Below are 20,793 nucleotides of genomic sequence, written 5' to 3' on the forward strand. Positions count from 1 at the left end.
GCTGAGGCAGGAGGATTGCCATGAGTTCGAGGCCAGCCTGAACTGCATAGTGAGACCCTGTCTCAAAAGTAACCCCCCCAAAATGTATCTCTTAGATATGATTTGCTTGATCAGCAGAGTATAAATCAACTCATAGTTCTTTTTAACTATTCAAGACGATTGATCAGATTAGCAAGAGGTGTAAGGGTCCTTCGGCCCCTCAGAACATAGCTGATATAGCTTATGACTATTAATGACAAGAGGGCTTATACACACCTTTATCATCCACACACATTCTGCCATTTGTTCCAAAGCACCCCATTAGTGCTTGATTAAGCCAAAGGAGATCTCTGTCTTCAACCAAGAGCTCTTTCAGAACGAGAAAGACTTATATATACTTCCTGCCTCTGGATCACAACTGGAGAACCAGGGTCAACTACGTTCCAGAGGACCCTTCCTCCAACACACACATTACTCTGCCTACACATCAACCCTTGAGAGGGAAGAGAAAGGTCTCACTGTTCCTTTTTATCAGAAGACTTAACTAGGGGCCACCGCATGGGATTGAAAAGTACAGCATTTCAATGAAGAGAGTTTTCTCCCAGAAGTCTCCTTATGTAAATGTCTACCCCACTACCAAACCAATTCTCTTCACCTCAAAGGCAGTGGGGACCTCTTGTCTTTTATCCACTAAATGAAGAAGGTTCATCTCAACCAGAGATGGCTTGACAGTCTGTACCACTAAGCACAGAGGCAACTAGCAAAGACAAAGCTCTGTACCACCAAATTTAGAAATTTGGCAGTCTTTTTGATATTGATGTATTAAATCTTTTAAATAAAGAATATAGTGCACAGTATCTCCATCTTATTACAGAAGAGGGTGGTGACTAATCAATTACTGAGCAAGTCCGTTGCTGATCTAGAAATGGATCCATATGTCCTTGATCTTCTGAGGGCCAATAGGTCTCATTCAAAGCAGACCTTGGCACTTCTCACTTGTGCAGGTAACCTCTACTCATAAATAAATTTGCCCATCAGTCATCAGTGGGTAATACTATGGCAGAGCCAGGGGTGTGTGTGTGTGTGTGTGTGTGGGACGAGCAGGGTGTGTGCCTAAATATCAGTCTCTGCAAAATAAATTTAGTCATTAATGTGGAAAAAGACACTTTTCTGATCTTAAGTCAAGAATGAATATATACCTTAGGTCCATTTTGATATCTGTAATGATCCCTTTGTTCCTTGTTGACAGCCCCTTTCTTCCCTAATGATATCTTTCTACTACATTCAAAATAGAAAACAAACACCTGAGCTGGGAATGGTGGTACATGCCTGTAATCTCACCTACTCAGGAAGCCAGAGCAGGAGGACCACAAGCTCAAAGCCTAGGACATTTGGCAAAATCCTGTCTCAAAATAAAATTTAAAATAGACTGGGGATGTAGCTTAGTTATAGAGTCTTCCTAGCATGTGCAAGGGCCTGGAGCCAATCCCCAGCACTTCAAAACAACATCAATAAATGCCTTTATCAAGCACAAGAAGCTCCAGGTGACCTGGACTCATGGATGGGGACATGGCCTAATCATATTACTCTTCCCATGGAACACGCTGGTCTTTTAAAAATCCTCATAGTTACCAGGACTTCCTGAAATGAGGCCTTTGCAAAATCTGAAATTTGTTTCTTAATGATGTTTTCCATAACTGAGTCTTTCTCTGCTTAAATGTCACCTTCCCCGAGAAGTCTTAGATGACCTTCCCTGTGAACCAGCTTCATCACTCCACTGACTCCTGTCCTCCGAACTTTATTCCCTTCACAGCACTTAGCACTCTGTCTCTATCAGAATGTAAGCTCCACTGGCTTATGCTGTTTACTGCATCAATATGGGTTTAAACTGGAGAGAAAGTAATTCGAACAAGTAAAGTCCTAAACAAGAAATTATTACCTAAATTATAGGTATGGAAGCAAAGAGAGACTGGTAAGAAGTAAAGAAAACTCTAGAAGGGACGAGGATTTAAGTCAGTGGTTCTGCCACCTGCCTCACAAGTGCAAGGACCTGAGTTCGATCCCTGGTACCAAAAAAAAAGGAAAAAAAAGAAAATTCTAGAACATACAGAAATAGCAGATATAAGGAACAGCTATTTACTACCACTAGGACTGAGATAGAATACCCACAAAAGAGCTGCCCCAATATGAGACTGTAGGGCTGAGCTAATCTAGACCCTGCTGAAGAGAGCACAACAATAGCTCTCTGAATAGCAGGTGGACTTTTCTGAAAACCTGCCCTTTGGATATTGCCAGATACCCACCCCCCAGGCCATGCTGGAGATCCATTCTCTGGAATGTCAGGAGAAAGCTCCTCAGTGGTGGTTGCTCCAAAAGCCTGTAAGGGAGGTTCTGGAGGAAGGTGTTGGGTGCTATTGCTTGCTACTTGTGCTTCAGGAACCTGCCCAGCATGCACAACAGAACCAACGATCAAACCCTTCCTCCTGTAGTGTCTCTCTGGTGCTCTTTATTGACAAAACTTTTGTATCCACTGGAAAATGTTTAAAAGGCCCAGATCCATTTTCACTGAGCAGGCAAACATGGTAAGTTTAGAGCTAAGAAGCAAGAAATGAATAATAGCCCCATTTGTTAAATTCCCATATTTTTGGAACATATTAGGCATTCAATACATATTTGGTGAGGTAATAAATGACTTACATCTCAACTGAGAGAAAAGTGTCCTTGCTTGCCATGTATCATTTCAAATTGGACCTCCAGCCTCACCCAGACCTATCCTTCAACCTGAATACTGACTACAAAGCCCTTCCTATGTGAAAACTCTAGACCCCCCCCACTGCCCAGGTCTGTGGCAGGAATGAGACAAGACTCCAAATCATTTTCACAACTGAGTTCAACAGTTTGTAAGAAGTATAATGAGAGAAGCATAGGCAGAGAGTAGAAGACACAAAAGCAGCCATGAGATTCACCCACTTCCTGTGCTGGGACAAGGGCTGGACCACCCTTGTCTCACTGGGCATCTTTCTGGGGTGCTACCGGGAATTATGTAGATCTGCCACATGGCCAAAATGAAACCATATCCAAGAACTATAGTTTAAAATTGTACTTAAAAATAAAGAAATACACTGATTTCTTTAGTCCCCTTTCTGTTGACACAAGCCTTCAAGAGAGATTAGGAGAAAGGCCCCTACTCTAAGCTATCTGATCCTAATACAGCCAAGTATCTTTTTCCCCTGACCCCTTCTGTGGCTCTTAAGGTTCTATAGTTAGAATTCTTGTTTCCTGTCCTTGGAATTACTGCACAGAACTTCAATAAATATGGTCCAACTGATACAGCAGCTTTTTATATTGATAACATGTGGCATTTATTCATTGATGCTATTAACAAATATTTACTAAGCACCAACTATGCATCAGTCATCATTCTGGGGATCTGGAGTGCAGCCTTGAATACAATAACTAAAGTCCCTGTTCTCACACAACTTGCTGATATTCTGCTAAAATAGAGAACATGGAACTTCCTACAGAGACATTATGATGATTTAAGAGTTGAAAATTTCCAGTGAGCGAATAACAAACCTCAGAATAAAACACGATTGTAGAAAATGCACTCTCCTAGAGTCTCACGCAATTCTAATTTTTGGTTCTTGGGAATATCTCAGAACAGTGCTGTCCCATAGAAATACCTGAGTAGACAGAGCAATTTTAAATTTTCTAGCAGTCAGATTAAAAAAGTAAAAAGAGGCAAAATGAGTTTAAAATGTATTTCTTTGAACTGGTATGTCAAAAATGCAATGTTTTGCATTGTAAGTTATTGAGCTACTTCACTTTTTCTCTTACTAATTCTTCAACATCACATGTACTTACAGGCATCTCATTTGAGACCGGCCGAATTTCAGCAGTCACTCATGCCTAGGTGTGGGACAGTGGAGGTTCAGAAAACTGCCAAAGGGCTCCTCAAGCCTCTTATTTTACAGATGAAGGAGAAAGTATTTGCTGGATTGAAATACTCAGTGGATGTCAGTTCTCAGTTTCCAGTGAGAAACTGGGGACAGAAGAAGACCCTCACAGTCTCCTTTTGCAGGCATCCTCCTCAGTGGCCAGCACACAAGGAGTCCAGAGAATGTACCTGGTTGGGCATTAAATCATTAATTCTAGCATCGAGGAAAAGGATATTGTTAAAAAATAAATTGTCGTTTTGTTTTGTTTTTCTGAAGAGCACCATCTCGACCAAGATCTCAAGACAGAGTAGGCAAAGGATACTCGGAAATGAACGTCCAAACCCACTCACGTTAGCTAATTCCTTATTTGACTTTTTCCGAATTCCTGAAGGTTAGATAGTCCTTAGGGAAGGGGGGCGGGGGCGGGGGCGGGGGCGGGGCCCACCCAGTCCTTTACACTGGGAGGCCTCCCCATTGCAGGGGGCCCAGATGGGCGGCCCTCGAAGATGCTCCTCCCTTCCTGTCTCTTGGGCATACAAGGTCCCTGCCAGGTCTGTGGCTGGGACCAACTTGACTGCTCCTCCAGAGCCAGGGAAAGAGGGGCGATCTTCCCGCCCACCTAGGAGAGGGACTGTGGGGTGCGCAGGGCGTTTGTCCCCAGTGCGGAACATGGGACCCCGCTGGCGTGCGCGGACCCGACAACTCCAACAGCTACCGCAAGACCTGGGGCAGGTTCGGGCGCCCTCCTCCCGACCCCGGGTGCGGGGCCTCAGCCCACGGCTCTCGACTAGCACAGGGCCCGAGTCCGCTTTCTCTCGGAAAACGAGGCCCGCTCCAGCGGCGCGTAGAATTGCTGTGCGTCGGCGGGGCGGGATCAGCGCGGCCCGCCCGCCCTCCCTCGTCGCCACAGGGGTCTCGGCGCGTTACCGGGAATCGGAGTGGTTTCTGGAAGAGGACACTGGACCCTAATTAGTCCCCTTCCCGGCGCAGCCAGAGCGAGGGGAGGGCATCTGGGTTGAGAGAGCCGGAGGGAGGACGAGACCTTCGGATCAGCCCCCAGCCTCGTCGCTCCTCCACCCTCTTTATTTCCACGCCACCGCCGCCACCAACATCTAGTTCTGAAGAAGCGGTCAGGGCAGCAGCAACTGCAGCCTCCGCTTCTCCCGGGCCCACGTTACTTTGATTGACAGCTGAACAAATGTTTCCCCGGTTCGAACGCTCGCGCTAAGGAACGTCAACCAAGGCGAAGCTCCGCCTTGGGCGGGCCGTCTCCGCCCCGCCCCCGCCAGCCCATCCCTTTTCGTTCATTGGTTGGAGCCACCCGCGACGCCCGGCCCCCACGTGGGTTCCAACCCGCTCAGCTCCTCCCTCCTGGCTTACCATTTGTCAGCAGTGAAATGATGGGCAGTAACAGAGAACGGCGATTAATGTTCAGTCATCTCTGATTGGTTGCTGCAAACGCCTACCGCGCCTGGGAAGGGCGGGGCGCTTGGAAAGCGTCCGGGAGTGGTCGCGTGGCCGGTCGGTGGTTGTAGTCAATCTGGCGGTCTCCTCAGCCACGGTCGCCTGGGGCGGACTACATCTCCCGAGATGCTCCGCGGCTCCTCAGAGGCCGGCTGTGAATATGTATAAGAATGTTAATAATTAGCTGCTGCTAAATTTGGTCAAAGAAGTCACCTACACAGAGCGTGTTGTTAGAGCTGTTCTGAGCGGGTGTTTGGGCTGTTGGCGGCTTTCTTCCCCCTCTTTTACACACTTGCATATTATTTTGAGGTGGTGTTCTCAGAGTTTGAAAGGAGAGAGATTTCAAAAAAAGCCGCAAGCGTTTCACTCTTATTTTAATTCCCTTCAATTTGGGGTTTCAAAAAAAAAGACAAAACAGGAAGGAAGAAAAATAAGGAAATGAAATGTGGCAAAAGAAGCTAAAAGGTGCCTTTTAAAGATCGTTGCTGTGAAGTGAAAAAATCTCCAGAGAAACCCCAAAGCACCGTGGAGACCTCTTCCGAACCACAGGAGTTTGCCTTTGCTTTTAGGGAAGAAGAGCGATCATTCATTCGGAGGAATAACAGCCAATAAAAAGACGAATAAAAAAAGTTTGGAGCGGGCGCGGATCGCGGCCCCAGGTCGGCGCGGGTCTGGCGGGCCGGGCCGGACCGTGCCCGCCGCGGGCCCGTGACGCCGCCTCCTCCTGCGGGAAGCGGAGCGGCCCGGCCCGGCACCCAGCCTTCCCGCCGCACCCGCCGCCGCCGCCGCCGCCGCCTCCTCGGGGCCGTCAAAGCCAATGCGCCCCGCGCCTCTGCCGAGCGCAGACCGCTGAGCCGCGTGGATGATCCGCGACCTGAGCAAGATGTACCCGCAGACCCGGCACGCGGTGAGTGCGGCGGCGCGGCCCCAGCGCCCAGTGGAGCCCCGGCCGGAGTGGCGTGGGGCGCCGGCCTCTCCCCGCGCAGCCCCCGAGGGCGGGCGACGGCATTGTAGCCATTTTCTCATTGTTGTCTCGGAGCCCAGGAGCTGAGAGCCCGCGGGGGGCGCTGGACGGAGGCGGAGGCGGAGGCGCGGTCCGCCTGGGAGGGCCGGGGAGGAGGCGCCCGCGGCGGCGGTGGAGCTCGGGAGCGCGGGGCGGTGGAGCTCGGGAGCGGGCGCTGCGCCCCTCGGCGGTCTGAGCGCCCCCGACGCCATGGCGCGGGTCCCCCCGACGGGCCGGTTCCGATTCCGGGTGGGGCGGGGAGCCGGGGCTCGAACCTGCGGGCGCGGGCGGGGAGGGCGGCGGAGTTTGCGGCGCCCCGAGCCGGCTGCCCGGCACCCCCGCCCCGCCGGCGCCGCGCGCGCACTGCTCCCTCGCCCTGCTTCGGCTGTGATGTGGGCTAATTAAATATTTTATTGTTGTTCTTTAGGCACCGCATCAGCCTGCGCAACCCTTTAAATTTACCATTTCCGAGTCCTGTGATCGGATTAAGGAGGAGTTTCAGTTTTTGCAGGCTCAATACCACAGGTAACGATATTGACTTTAGCTGATCCTTCTGTTTGCTTAGCTCTTGTCGTCTGCCCCCCCCATATACGCACAAACACCTTTTTTTTTGCCACCCCAAAGGTATTATTATTATTATTATTATTATTATTTTCCTGTGGACCGAAAGGGCAAGTCAAGGCCTCTTTTCCTTTAGGCAGGTGTAAAGAAATAAAGCGTTCCTTTCTTCTCCCGTAAATAAAAACCGAGGCAGAACAATCGAAACTGGGGAGACTTTGAAAAACGCTGAGGCCAAACTTTCCGTATTGATTTATTGGGTCCGGGAGAATGGAAGGTTGGGAAGATTCTGGGGCCTTTTGACTTACTTGCTTCTTTATTACTCTGGGCTTGATTTCTTCCTTCTGTCATTCCACTAAATAGCTGAGAGCCCTGGGAAGTATTGGCGTGAACGATTTCATTACTTTTATGCGGAAAAAAAAATGTTTTCATCTTAGAAGCGATTATTAGACTTAGAGTGCCTTTGAAACATTTTCCTTGTGGTGGCTTTGTAATGATGCATAGTTCTGATTTCATAAATGCAAGAACCAAAACGAGCCGCTGAACCCGGTCAACACTTTGCCCCCGGTTGTTGGTGTTCAACTTGTCTGTGTGCTTTGGAGGGGGGAAAAAAAGACATCATTCATATGACTGCTTGATTCGTATTTTCATTAATCTCTTCGTGGAACATTAAAGGAAAAAAACCTCCCCTGTGACATTTTGGGGGACTTATGCTTGTATGTGTAGTCATTATTTGATGTTTATTTCCTTGTTCTTGTCTTTATTACGTGAATTCAGTGAATAGTCAATTCTGGGTGCAGTTCCAGAATTAAATTTATTAGAGGGTTTATATCTTTAAAAAGTTATCTTAAAAAACCAAAAAACAAAAATTTCCCAATTTGGTCCTTACTCAAGGGGCAAGTCCAGGCTGGTTCTAGCCCTCCATTTCCCTCTCCTGCCTTTCCTTAATGAGGTGGTGGTTAAGATTGTTGACTTGGTGTTGGTAGGTGATGATTTGAAGGAGGAAGTGTGTGTTTGGATTTGAAGGTTGCAGGTTAAGTTCTGCACTGTACTCAGATGATGCTATGTCTTGAACAGTCTGAAGCTGGAATGTGAGAAGCTCGCCAGCGAGAAGACTGAGATGCAGCGGCATTATGTCATGGTAAGAGAACCGTGTCACGGATTCAGAGTGCCTGTTAGTTTGGGATCCCAGGAGCAAGGGTACACTCGGATTGCTAGAGGCTGAAGGCAGGGAGATCCCTGGGCCTGCCAGTGTAGCCCAGGTTGTGGGAATGTGTTCATTAGCAACTTGTAATTCTAGGATGTTATAACTTGCCTTTGGCAACCAGCTTTCATTTGAATTTTCAAAAAGTTCGACTGCATGGGGTATAATTTTCTGAGCTTTGTTTTTACAGACTGGAAAAAAAACCAAAACTACTTTTTGTTTTGTTTAGTCACAAGCAAAATGTTTTTGTTAGTGGTTTTCTTTGTTGTTTTATTACTCCTGCACCAAACAATTTCAACCAGTTTTTCTGTATACTCTTAAAATTTTAATGACATTTCTTTTAGAGAATGATGAATAAAAGCAGACACTAAACTCCTTTTCAGATTTTTTTCTCATTATGTTACTTTTATGCTTATATTTTTGTGTGTATGTTTTTAATTTCTGCAGTGTTAACATTGGTTTGAGGAGTGTTCATTTTGTTCTGTTAGAATTTCTGTAAATGCCAGTTATTCTACAAGCACAAAAAAATCAGATATGCTTTAGAAGTATGAAGCATCCTTTTAGGATTGCTCAGAAAGACTCTAGAATAATTCACTGGTTCGTTTTCTATCGACTGTTTTTGCTTTGAATGTGTGAATATGAGCAGTATACTAAAAATGAGAAACTAAACTCAGTGTAGCACCACCTTTTCCAACCTTTCTTTCAAAGCATTGAATTTCAAGACAAATTCGCACTGTGTCTAGGAATTAGAGAAGTATGGTTCTTAATTTTCATATTTCTTGATTCATTTGTTCATCATGTCAAGACAAGTGGAGATGTTAAGGATGCTTATTTGAACATAATTTTTCCTAGTTTTGTGAGTTATTCACAGAGTGTCTTAAGGTGGTTTCTAGTTTATTAAACTAAAGATTTTAGTTGAGCGGCCCTCTTGATTTCATAACAAAGGTATTATGGCTATTTTGGCTTAGGTGAGGCTTTTATGTTTGGTTTAAACATACTTGGAGCATTGTAAACAAACTAGAGAGATGATTTGATGAAAAGCAGAAATTTAATTGCTTTTCTTTCTTTGACAGTATTATGAAATGTCCTATGGGTTGAATATAGAAATGCACAAGCAGGTAAGTTATTATTTTTGTAACTATTTTAAATGATGGTAATGCCGGTGCATTTTGAAAACAAAATTGTGTATTTTACAATTTTCTTCTGCAGACTGTTGTGGCTACCTGTATTTTAAATACTGAGTATTGGAGAGAACACGTTTTTTTCACAGGTGGTTCCTCATTTTTCTTGAGTAGTATCCTAAATTTAATCATTTAAAATGTTATTTTAAAACATTTGAATGCATATTAAACTTCTACACTTTCAAAAGCTGGATTCCAAAATTTTAAATATATCTTGTTGTTCTTTTGTAGGAGTTGCTTTTGTGTGTTTTGGACATTACAGACTTGTTTTGTGAAAGAGCTTTTCTTAGAAAGTCTTAAAAATTGCGCAAATGTGTAGCTTTTGTTGGCTCTCTGTGAAAGAATAGATAGATAGAGGGTGAGCTGGGAGGATCAAAATGAAATCTGTGGAACTACAGAAGAAGTTGATGTAAAATCCTTGTACAGGTCCCCAGAGGCTTCTTAGGTGGGTCTTACCAAGAACTGTAACCATTGCTTCCAAAATTTGTACAGAGCAAATGAGCCTGTTAGGAGGATGTGAATAGGTTCAACGCTGGGGCTTGAAATCTAGCAATTAATTCAGAAAAAAAAAAAAAAGTCATGATTAGTCAGAAAGCACTAAGGGGTATGAGTCAAACAGGCTTTTTTTCTTTGGAAGAGACCAAGTGAAATAATTTGGCTTAAGTTTCCTACACAGAAGAAATAGCATATATATAATATACAGGCATATGAAATACTGTTGGGCAATACTAATTTCTCTCCGAAGCATTGATTTTTAATGATCTCTTAGAAGTGCTGCAGGTATCCTCAACCATTCCACAATAGGTGTATATATGCTTGCCTGCTGCGGAAGGGGTAAGGGGAAATTTAATGAGTTCTTTGTCTTTTTGTGATCAAGGTGGGTGTTGTTACCTTGTAAGTTTAGAAAATATGAAATAACCACATACTAATAGGCTTGTACTATCTGTGGACTCCTTTTTTGCATAGAATTATTCACCACTTGCTCAGAACATGCCCACATACGTAGTTTACCTTTGAAAGATGCCTGTTAGACAATGAAGGCAGTTAAATAGATAGCAACTGAAGACAAAAAATTGAGGGGAAATGAGACTACTTCTGTTGAGGACTTTTTATTTCAGATATTGTTTTACTTTATATACAGTTAGAATATGTCATAGTACAGTTTGAATGCCATGCATTAAATTAAATTGAACGCCACATATAAAATTAAATTCTTATTTTGGCATCCCTGCCATTTCTGTTTAGTAATTTACATGTCTCCTGCTTAAACAAAATCTATTCAAGCTTAGCTGTACCTTATAGAAATAAATTACATGAGAGTTAGTATTGTTAATTATCTCATTATGTATCATTTTAGGTCTGGATTTCATATATGTCTTTTTTCTTTCTTTTTTTTGGGTGGGGTCCTGACCCCTGCCTCCCCTCTCCCTACCAAAATTAATGTTTTATAAAAATTGGATCATATGATTCATGTCCCTTTAGTTTTCCTTCTCTGTGTTCTTCGTTTCCAGATCTTCTTGTACGATCTACATTTTTGTGCATGACACATAGCTTGTGTTTGGCCGTGTGTGTTAATGTGGAAATACAGTATTGGGGCATGTGAGATTCTTTAATTTTACCCATTTTATATCTCTATAATTCTGTCATCTTCATGTCCAGCTGGCCTCAAATGCCATCCATTTAAAATTGAGAAAAGTACATTTTCCCTTTTTTTCTCTTGCTTTTAAATTCAATCATATCGAGAATCCTGAGGGCAGTTTATCACATTATGAAATACAGACAGCCCTGCAAACCACCTACTTATTATATTTTCTTTCTTTCTCCCCCTTAAGCACAGAGGCATATCTGTCTTTATTTGTTTTCCTAGGCAGACAGCCTTCGTTCCCCTTAGCTTCTCTTTCAGATGCACTGGATACCCTTGTAATGGAAAGCAGCAGTAATGCAGGGAGGTCGCCCTGTAGTGTAGCTGGGCCTAGTTCTCAAGATCAGGTTAGACTGACTCACTATTAGATTTGTGTCTTGAAAGGTTCAAGAGGAGGAGTCCCAGGAGTCCTTGGAGGTACCCTAGTAACTGATGGCCCTGATATTTGAAACCTTTGTGTATTTTTTGGTTAACACTTCTGTTCTTCTTGGCTGAAGCCAGCCACAGAGTCTTTATTTGTAGAGAAATTTTTCATTGGAACAGAAAATGATGGTTGTGATGGAGTCACGACTCTGTGACTTAGCAAACTGATAAAAGGATGGAAGTGTGAAGCAGTGACACAGTGGGGTTGCATTCTCCCCTGCCTCTTTTCGAGTGATGCTCGTCGTCGGTCACCCTGTGTTGATTCTGATAGAGAACTATAAAGTGAAACGTATGGGGAATTTGTCATCCTGAGATGAAAGCTGATGTAATTAGTACCAATTAAAGTACATTTAGTAAATTGGATTTAATCTTAATTAAGCCTGCATCATGTTGCCAATTTTTAACAATTATGTTTGAGAACATAATTAATTTAAATTTTGGTAACTGAGTAAATAGCATTAGTCTGGTAGAATTAGTGGGGTTTTTTTCAGGGGAACGTGTGACACGACACAGAACTAGAGCATGAAATATGGATCTAATGTCTAGTAATCTTTAGTGGGATTGGCAGAGCTGAGCAGATGAAGCTGGGAAAATACCCCAGTTAGGGTGTGGAGTACTCTAGGGTATAATGGGGATTAATACCTGGCCACTATCTTGAGGTCTATCGTGAAACTGAAAATGATGATCAAGACATAGTTAAAAATGGCATGTGTCTCATTGTGATGTCTTCAAAACGGATTTTTTAAAAAGGAAAGAACATTGGCCTTCATTCCCTGATGATTTCCCTAAGTACTGTACAGGGTTTTGCTTTGTTTTGGATGGGACAGTTAGCCCAGGGTTTAGCTGTTACTTTCTTTTGCTGATTGTTCTTTATAAATAGTGTGGCTTCCAAATGGGTCAGGGACTGTGGGCAGATGGGGTAATGATGCATGCATCCATAGCATTACTAAGTGCTGTTTGTTCACCACCACCTCCACCTGTGATGCCTGAAGACATTTTTCCTGATGGAAACCTCCCTTTAGCAATGATCACCACTCTAAAAGGAATATCAGATGTAGATTATCAACAGTAGGTGTGTGGATTCAACCTATAGAAACTAAATGGATGGCCTTGGTAAATTTAGAAAAGCAGAGCACAAGAGTGTTTCCTGACTTGCTTATAGGTAATACTTTATAATCTGAATGTCTCTCTTTGCTTCTAAAATGTTTTTGCCCAGTGCTTGAATTTTAGGAATCATTGAAAAGTTTTAGAAATCTCTAACATGTAGACCCCATTAAGTGAGTACTACACTTATATATACATATTTACTATGTATGTGTTCATATATATGTGTGTATTATTTTTTTAAAAATCAAGGCAAGAAAACTCCTGTTTTCACTCCAAGCCATGTAAATTTTATTATGAGACTTGGGCCACAACCATTTGAGTGCTGCTAAAATATTAATTGAATAGAAATGAAAGGGCCTTGCCAGCTGATAGGAAATCATAATCATAGCCTCTTTGGTCGATAGTAAATGATGATAAATGACATTAGGAACCTTTTAGCAAACTGTAATAACTACAAGGAGGGAAGCAGTATGGATTTGCATTATATCTGATACCCTCTAGTACCAAGTGGATTGCCAATACTGCTTGTTTAGCATTTTCTAAGGGCAATAGGATATTGATTTCTGACTTACAAGGAACAGCTCTATTTTCACCATTGAAAAGTATTGCAGGTTGTTAAGAAGAAATTGACTTGAAGAGGCCGACTGCTGCCCATCATGGAGCAAATAAAGCAAAACTGCCGAAGCATGGTGGAGCAGCGAGACGGGCCCTCAGCAATTTGTTGCTATTAATTTACCATGCTCGACAGCAAATCAATCGGCATCTACTTCATCTGCTGGAGAAAATGCTGTCCAGGGCAGATAAAAGGCTCGGCATGGTACAGAGAATAGACTGGATTGGCCAACAGGAGGCTGCAGTTAATGTGTAAATAAGTGAAATGAAGGCCCGCGTTGCAGAGGAAGCTGTTGTTAATTAGGTTGGTGCTTTTTAGTGAACTATTTTAGAAAGCAGGCTAGGATTTGGAAAGTAAGAAGAGATTTATTGAGGTTGAAGTAGTACATGACTAGAGTGTACTTGCTTCTAGGATGCAGTGAATTTATTTGGAGAAAGTACTTGGAGTGGAAGTCAGTTCCTTTAAAGTTGTGTTTAAACTGGATTTCACGTAAGGTAATTTTTTTGTCAGGGAGCATTACCAATATCTTACACATCTTCTGCCTTATATTGTATACTCTTAGATTTGGAAGAGTACATAGAGAAGCAGGCAGAAATGTGTTTTTACATGGTACTTCTGCTTTTTTCAAAAATGGGTGTGATTAAACTTGTGAACTACTGACAGGGATCTATTATCAAAGGTAAGGTGTTCTACCTAAAAGGAACCAATAAAGCAATGAAAATTTTGCTGAAAGAAATTTGTTTTGCTTTACGAACGTTAAGAAATAATCTAGAGGTGATGAATAGTGAACGGATACTACTCGACTGGAACATCTCAGACATACAAGTGAAATTTTGATGACTGCATAAATTCTAGATGTAGTTAGGAGCTGTGTGTGTTGGTTTCTTATGTTTCTGTTTTTTATTAAGGTTAAAGCCACCTTTTCTAGTTTCAGATTACTTTCCCTCTGATAATTTTTTACAATTAATATTAACCAAATGGAGATTATTGAGGGTGTTTTTCCCCTTCTTTTATTTGGACATTTTGTGATAGGAGGCCAGCTGTATTCTGGTTTACTAAATTTAGTTTTATGTAGATTGTAAATAATATTTTTTCCAAAACTGTAAGAGGTACTTGCATCAGGGCACTTAATGCCAGGGAGGACCCAGTGAGTTATGTTACTTGTCACAATCCTACAAGAGAAACAGATTGAAAAGATGGGATTTAATCTATTCCAGAGTGTGTGTGTGTATGTGTATGTGTGTTAGCTGGAGTATTTTCTGAATACCGTGGGTTTCTTCTTCCTTTCTCACATGGTAGATTGTTGATTTTGTTTTTCTTGAGGTACTACAGGAGAATTATTCACCTAAAGCAATGATTGTTGGGTGGAATTAGAGCTTCCTTCCAGTGGAAGTAAACATTTATTATATGTCTAGCGTGTGCTTGCCACAGCCTGGGCATACTGCCAAAATTCTTTCCTTTAATTCTCACAGTGATCCTAAGAAAGGGATTATGGCCAATCAGAAGGTGAGGAAACAGGGTCAGATCTGCAGATGGTGATACAGCCGATGGTGGTGTAGATTGAAGACTTGCGAATTTACCTGGACGGTGCCTCCTGGGAGATGGTCTGTCAGGAAGTAGAGATTCAGCCCAGCCAAGTTCACTGCTAGCATGGAGAGCCTGGGGCAGAGGGTTTGTCCTTGAGCCCTTCAATATTGGGTCTAGCCAGAATCCCTTGCGTGTGGGTAGATTCACTGTGGCTGTCTGGAGTCTAGGCCCAGGCCCAGGCCCAGCCTGCTTTCAGTAAGTTGCAGGGTGAGGGTCACTTAGACGTGGTCTCCCACGTGTGGGCTGAGAGAGTAGCTAGCTTATCAGGAGGGAATTTGCCTTCTCCCCAGGAAACCTATTTCCCATTTGTTTATAAACTTGTTCTTCCATTTAACTTTTATCTTTTCCTTGTGGCTCCTGAAACTATGTCTAAAGATGAGAGCCTGTTTGTTAATCATGGTCTTGTGGGTTCTAAAGGGGAGAATGTAATGTTTTGTGGCTGTTTGTAGTTCAGAAAGAGGTTCTTGTTCTTAGATGCAGGAAATCACACATAACTCAAACTTTTAAATGAAGGCAGATGTTTTGCTTTTACGGGTGAAATAATTTTTTTGTAGCATTGAAACAGGTATATTTCTTTCCCCGCAATCCCTGCTGCATATTGCTTTTTTCTACTTATTTATCATTTTGAAGGGCAGAGAGTTCTTTATATCTCGGTCGTACTGTCACTCTGAGCTAGGTTAGATTAATAGTTAAGAATGAGAGCTGCAACTGTAGCTTTGATGAAGATGATAGTTCTTCAGTCTTTACTTTCTCTTTCCTTTCCTAGAATTTTACCTTTTTTTTGTTAAATTTTTGCTCTGTACAAGATGAAGACAGATGGGAATTAAATGTTAAAAATGTGCTATTTGTGTTTGTTTTTAATGAAAAAATTTTTATTGTCTTTGATGTTACTTGGTAGCATGGTTTGTCACTGTTGTACAGGAATATTTGATGGTTAGAGAGTGAAAGAGCTGTGATTTCTAGAAGGATTTTTCCTTGTTCCCTCCCCATCCTCTTTACAAAAATTGCAGCACTCTGGCACTGATGGCAGACCCAGTGGTCTTGTAAAGATTAAGCTATTGATTTGCAAGCTTGGCTGTTGGAGGGAAGCAAGAGGCAACACATTCAGGTGTGGGCAACTGAGTATCTACATTGTTAAGGACAGCTTGAAAGGCTTAGGACTTGTTAGAAGTAAGTACACTGCATACAGTTTATGAAATTATTACACTTAGGGGGAGGGGCCTCAAGTTTTAGTCAAAGTGAAAGTTACTTGGGTTTTGGCTTTGCCTTAGTAACAGCTGTCAGTGGTAATTGTTTTCTGTCTGTAAAGAGTGTTTTAGCTGGCATTGATCACCACAAACCTATATACCCTGTCTGTTTTCATTGGAATTGACCCAGCATTGATACAAAGCACTTGCTATCTTATGTCACTGAGCCCAAACTGTTCCTCAGAGACCTACAGTGTGTAACATGGTCTCCACCTAGGGGGACAAACAAACACCTGAGGTGTGGATTTTCTTAGCTGCTTTTCAAAGAAGCAGAAGGGCCAAGTTACTCCAGGGCACCTTTTAGGTACATGTCCTTTGGTGAGTGCCTCATCTCATCCTTTTTAAGGAATTTTGTGTATAGATACCTTAAGATTTGGCAGCTCCTTGGGAGCTGTTCCCCACCTGGGCTGGCTGTGGTATGCTGGGACTTCTTCAGGGTCCCGTTGCAGCAATTTAGGCCAGTGGGAAATTGGGGAAGGGACGAGGGATATTGGCTGATTTCTCAGCAGGCTTATCTCTCTTTGTTGTAACTAGGATTCTGTTCATTCTTGTTTTGTAGCTACTTATTTTACTTCTGAATGTTTGGATTTTGTTGGTTACAGAAATTGGAAAGGCAAAGAAATTGAACTGGAAAGAATAGTGGTAGAAATCACAAGCACTAGTACTATATAACAGTCTTTCTTTGCAGAGAGCTTATGGTATTTTATGTGTTCTCTTTAATCTTCCTGATGTTCCTGTAAAGCTTGGTAGCAAGCTTGGATCCATGTATTTATTTAAATAGCTCCTGTCAGTGGAGTATCCGACAGTTTGCCAAGCAGTGTCATTCCATTGGCCTCCTTTAACAGATGACATTGAGGCTTAAGGGCTTAAGAGACTAGCCTAGTGTCACAGTCAGGGAAGATCAGCATGTGGGTGGGGATACCAGAGTTCACATAGGTTTCCGAATGTGCCTGCGGTCTCATGGCGAGAGTCACTGGCAAGAGAGGAAATAGTAGGTTTCTTGTCTTCCTTTACAGAGCTCACTTCACTGACCATACTGTTAACGAACAGCAAATAATGTGCTTACTTTGGTGATCCTCTTGGCTTTCTGTAGCATGAGGAACATGGTAATGCTACTTGGCATTCCAAAAGTTTATACTGTGGTCGCTAGTGAGAGATCTGATCTGTGTGATTTGTGTTTGAAGTACAGCTCCTCCCTCTCCTCCCTGCTGCCCTCCAGTATCAGTGCCCTGCTTGAAGGGAATCTGGGATCAGCAAATTGAAATACAAAGCCAAGGTCCACTTTTAGCAAAGCACTTAATAAAACTGGCTGCTCCCACATTCCTAAACTATTCTGTGCAAAAAAGAGTATACAGTACTAGATACATACTTGTTTATTGCCTGCCCCCGTCTCTACCTGGAATATAAGCTCCAGGAGAACAGGGGGTTTTGTTATTGCTTTCTGCTGTATATCTGATACTGAGGTGTGTGTGTGTGTGTGTGAGAGAGAGACAAATGTGTTGGTGGTCATGAAGTATTTGGTGAATGATGGAATACCTGCCTTCAAGAATCTTGAGGAGCCTAATGTTTTTAAGGTATATTTGGGTTGTAGGATAATCAGTATTAAACCTTTAAATATGTTTAGGCCTGTGCTGCCTACTAGTTAAGTTTGTGGAAGTATGACACATAACAAGAGGAAATAAAGGTGATCTAACTTGGGAATGAGGAATATATACATTTTGGCATGCTGGCTCCTACTTCTAGAAGAGAACATGACTTCTTCGTTACTGAGTTTAAAATGCAGCTTGAAAATCTCTCAGTCAGTATGTACGGTATCTGAAGAGTTCTTTTGCTGTTAGTAGATCTGTGTACATGTGGTTCGAATGAGTGTGTAGTGATACTGATCTTTACTATGCTGTGTCCAGCTTTCTTCCAGATCAGTAAAAATGTGGGCTTCTACTTCTTTTAAAGGGACAGGGAACTTTGAAGATACCAAAATTAGAGGAGATGAGCATGTTGTTGGAAGAATAAGCAATGTATGTCATAGTAAGCAATTTTAGAGCTTATTTTGCAAGTAGTATTTCACTTACTCTTACAGCAGTCTTAGGAAATTATTATTTACTTCTGTTATACAAAGAGGCGGAGGTAGAGAGCTTAAGTTGCTTGAGATCAGCCAGTCAGTAAAATAGATCGTGGATTTGATTCAAGGTCAGAATGATAGTATGACAGGTCTTTCTGCCCTATTCCAAACTCTGTGCCTACTGCCTCCCCAAAAGTACCTAAGTGAGGAGCCTCAGATTTTTGTTCTGACTTTGACAATGACTGTGCAGTACTATAAAGCACCTTAACATCTCAGGACCACACTTTTCTCAGCAAAGTTTGAGTATAGGTGAATGCTCAGATCTCAACTCCTTCAGTCTAAAATGACCAGTTGAGCGTGGTTTGTTGTTCTTTGTGACCCTGTGAACAGTAATTTAAACTCAACATCTGTTCTCTTTTGTCTCAGAAAGTTCTTTTTAAGACATTCAGTTTTAAAATCCTCAATTACCTAATAGAACTCGAAGTAGAAATATGTATGTATGTACTACTTTGTGTTTAACAAGGTATTTTCTTTTTCTTTTGGTACCGGGCACCAAACTTGGGACCTTGCGCTTGCGAGGCAGATGGCAGCACCACTGAGCTAAATCCCTGGCCCTAACAGGCTACTTTCTCATCCATTTTTCACTTAAGCCTCTATAAAATAGATCAAGCATTCCCATCCTATGGATGGATGAAATGAGATGCAGTTGTTAACATGACAAAGTTCCACAATTCATTAGTAGATGGTGTAGAATACTGTTGATTCCCATAGGGCTCCCATTCAGCCTATAATGTTGATGTAAAATTAGGACAGTTATTACAAAACATGTAATATAAATATATGTAATATACAATAAAATATAACACCAGTGCTTCTGTAAAACAATTAGTTTTTAGATTTTTCCTTTGGCACATATCATACACCTTCTGAATTATAACACGATGTAATCATTTTCTTCTGAAAATGTGCATGTGAAAGAGATATGTATCAGTATTATACCAGTTGTGTAATGAGCTCCTAAGATTAGTTACCCTTCCAGAATTCAATATAGATGTTGGTTATTTCTCTAGTTAAGGTTTATCTCATGGCCCTTGGGACAAAACACGTCTATAAAGTATGGCTTACAATGAGCTTGACATCTCACATCCTCAGGGGTTTCTTACTTTTTCCTGTTGGGAATCCTTTATTTAGGGAAGCTGTAGGCTTCTCCGTTTGGTTTATAATGAGTTATTGTAAATAAATGACTTAATGGTGAGTAAAAGAATGAGAGAATGTTTAGTCTTGGCCTTATAAATCAAGGACATTGAGATCAGGTTCCTTCACTGAAGTACAATGTAAACTCCAAAAAGGAAGAATGTTTTTATTCACTGCTGTACCCATAGCACTTAAAATGATCCCTTGAACATAGTAGAGAAAATGACTGAATAAATGATGGGAACAGCTAAAGGGACTTTTTTTTTTTTTTTATGTTATCGTTTATTTTGCAGCATCCCACATACTGAATTCCCCGCCATCTCTGTAAAAGTTTTCTGTGTTTCTGAGCTCTCAGGGAGGACTTGGGTTTATGATGAACAGAAAGGCCTACACAGGTGGTTTGGAGATCTCACTCCAGTTCTGCCACAGGTCCTTGACCTGGTGACTGGTGTTTCTAAAATGTAGATTGAATTCATTGCCAGATGATTTATTTCTAAGGTATCTTTCAACTCTCTCACATCATATGATTAGAACATGAAAAGCTTTGTCAGAAGGTCCACCCTAAATTTCACTGGTTGACACTAGAGGCATGCTGTTGAAGTTAAGGTTTAAATAACATATGTGAGGAAATTCAGTTTGTTTCTGGTAGGACTTCACTAGGAACAGTGTTAGACTATTGCAGATAGCTAAAATAATCCTAATAATCCCAGTGTTTCACAACCTAGAATCATCTGTTTTTTGTTTGTTTCAAATTGTTTTTTCCCCTTTTATGACCGTATCTCACCAGGTTTTTTAGGGTAGGAACTTATCAGTAACTACCTGAGGCTGTAGGGTTTTTTTTTTTTATATGTGTATCACTGATGTTTTGATTGCCTGGTCGGTACCAGCTGATGCACAAAGTGCTTTAGGTGCATTCATTTAATTCATAACCTTTTGAGAAGGGATCCTTTATCCTCATTGTGTTTGTGGAAACTAAATTAAAGAGATAAGGTAAGAAATTTGCCCAGGGTTGTACAGCTGGTAGGTTGCAGACTGGGAATTCAAGCCCAGGCAAGTGGCCTTCAGAGCCTGAATTCTGAAACATTGGCGGTGCCTTCATAAGTGGCCATTTTAATATGGTAAATTTTTGTTTTTGTTGTTAAATGTACCTAAACAGTCTACTGTTGTGCTCTGTGCACAGTGAGCATAGTATTAAAAAAATAATAATGGGTCTTTTTTTTTTTTTTTTTTTTTGGTATAAACAGATACACTAGCAGACCCATCAATTCGTTCATCTTTTATCTCGGATTGCTGATTCTTTGCCTGATGAGCAAAGGCCTCAGATATTTTTGTATTCTGACTGAGATTTCTAAAACAGGCACAGTACCTGCTTTTTTAACCACGTAGGAATGTCCAGACAAGTATAGGACTTTGAGTGCCTGCCTGGAATGAGGGTAGGATGGGGGGTTCTTGGCTGGTTTTAAAGGTTCTTAAACTTATTTGCTCACTTGTGTGCCTTTTTCTGAGGAAGCAGTATCCATAGTGCCTACCGATTCAGTGAGGGAACTTGGACCCGAACAAGTTTAGGAGCAGCTTATATATAGCTATATATAGC

At 42.0% G+C, this 20,793-nt stretch overlaps 1 protein-coding gene across 12 annotated transcripts in view; it reads left to right on the forward strand.

The window, feature by feature from the left end:
- The first annotated feature begins 5,571 nt into the window (after positions 1-5,571).
- Positions 5,572-20,793, forward strand: part of LOC101718976 (transducin-like enhancer protein 4) — a 146,059-nt gene continuing 130,837 nt past the window's right edge. For 3 of the 12 annotated variants that reach the window (XM_004862551.4, XM_013078809.3, XM_021242721.2), the window contains exons 1-4: positions 5,601-6,288; positions 6,812-6,909; positions 8,020-8,083; positions 9,220-9,264. In XM_004862551.4, the coding sequence (XP_004862608.1) occupies positions 6,244-6,288; positions 6,812-6,909; positions 8,020-8,083; positions 9,220-9,264 (252 nt within the window). In that variant the 5' untranslated portion in view covers positions 5,601-6,243. Of the gene's footprint in view, positions 6,289-6,495; positions 6,634-6,811; positions 6,910-8,019; positions 8,084-9,219; positions 9,265-20,793 lie in introns of those variants that run through there. The other 9 variants (XM_004862555.4, XM_021242719.2, XM_087184144.1 and 6 more) reach the window with 5 other exon arrangements.

Source organism: Heterocephalus glaber, unplaced genomic scaffold, assembly GCF_053883595.1.
Source record: "Heterocephalus glaber isolate CG9 unplaced genomic scaffold, H.glaber_assembly_v1.0 deba00001481, whole genome shotgun sequence".
In the NCBI taxonomy this organism is placed as follows: Eukaryota; Metazoa; Chordata; class Mammalia; order Rodentia; family Bathyergidae; genus Heterocephalus; species Heterocephalus glaber.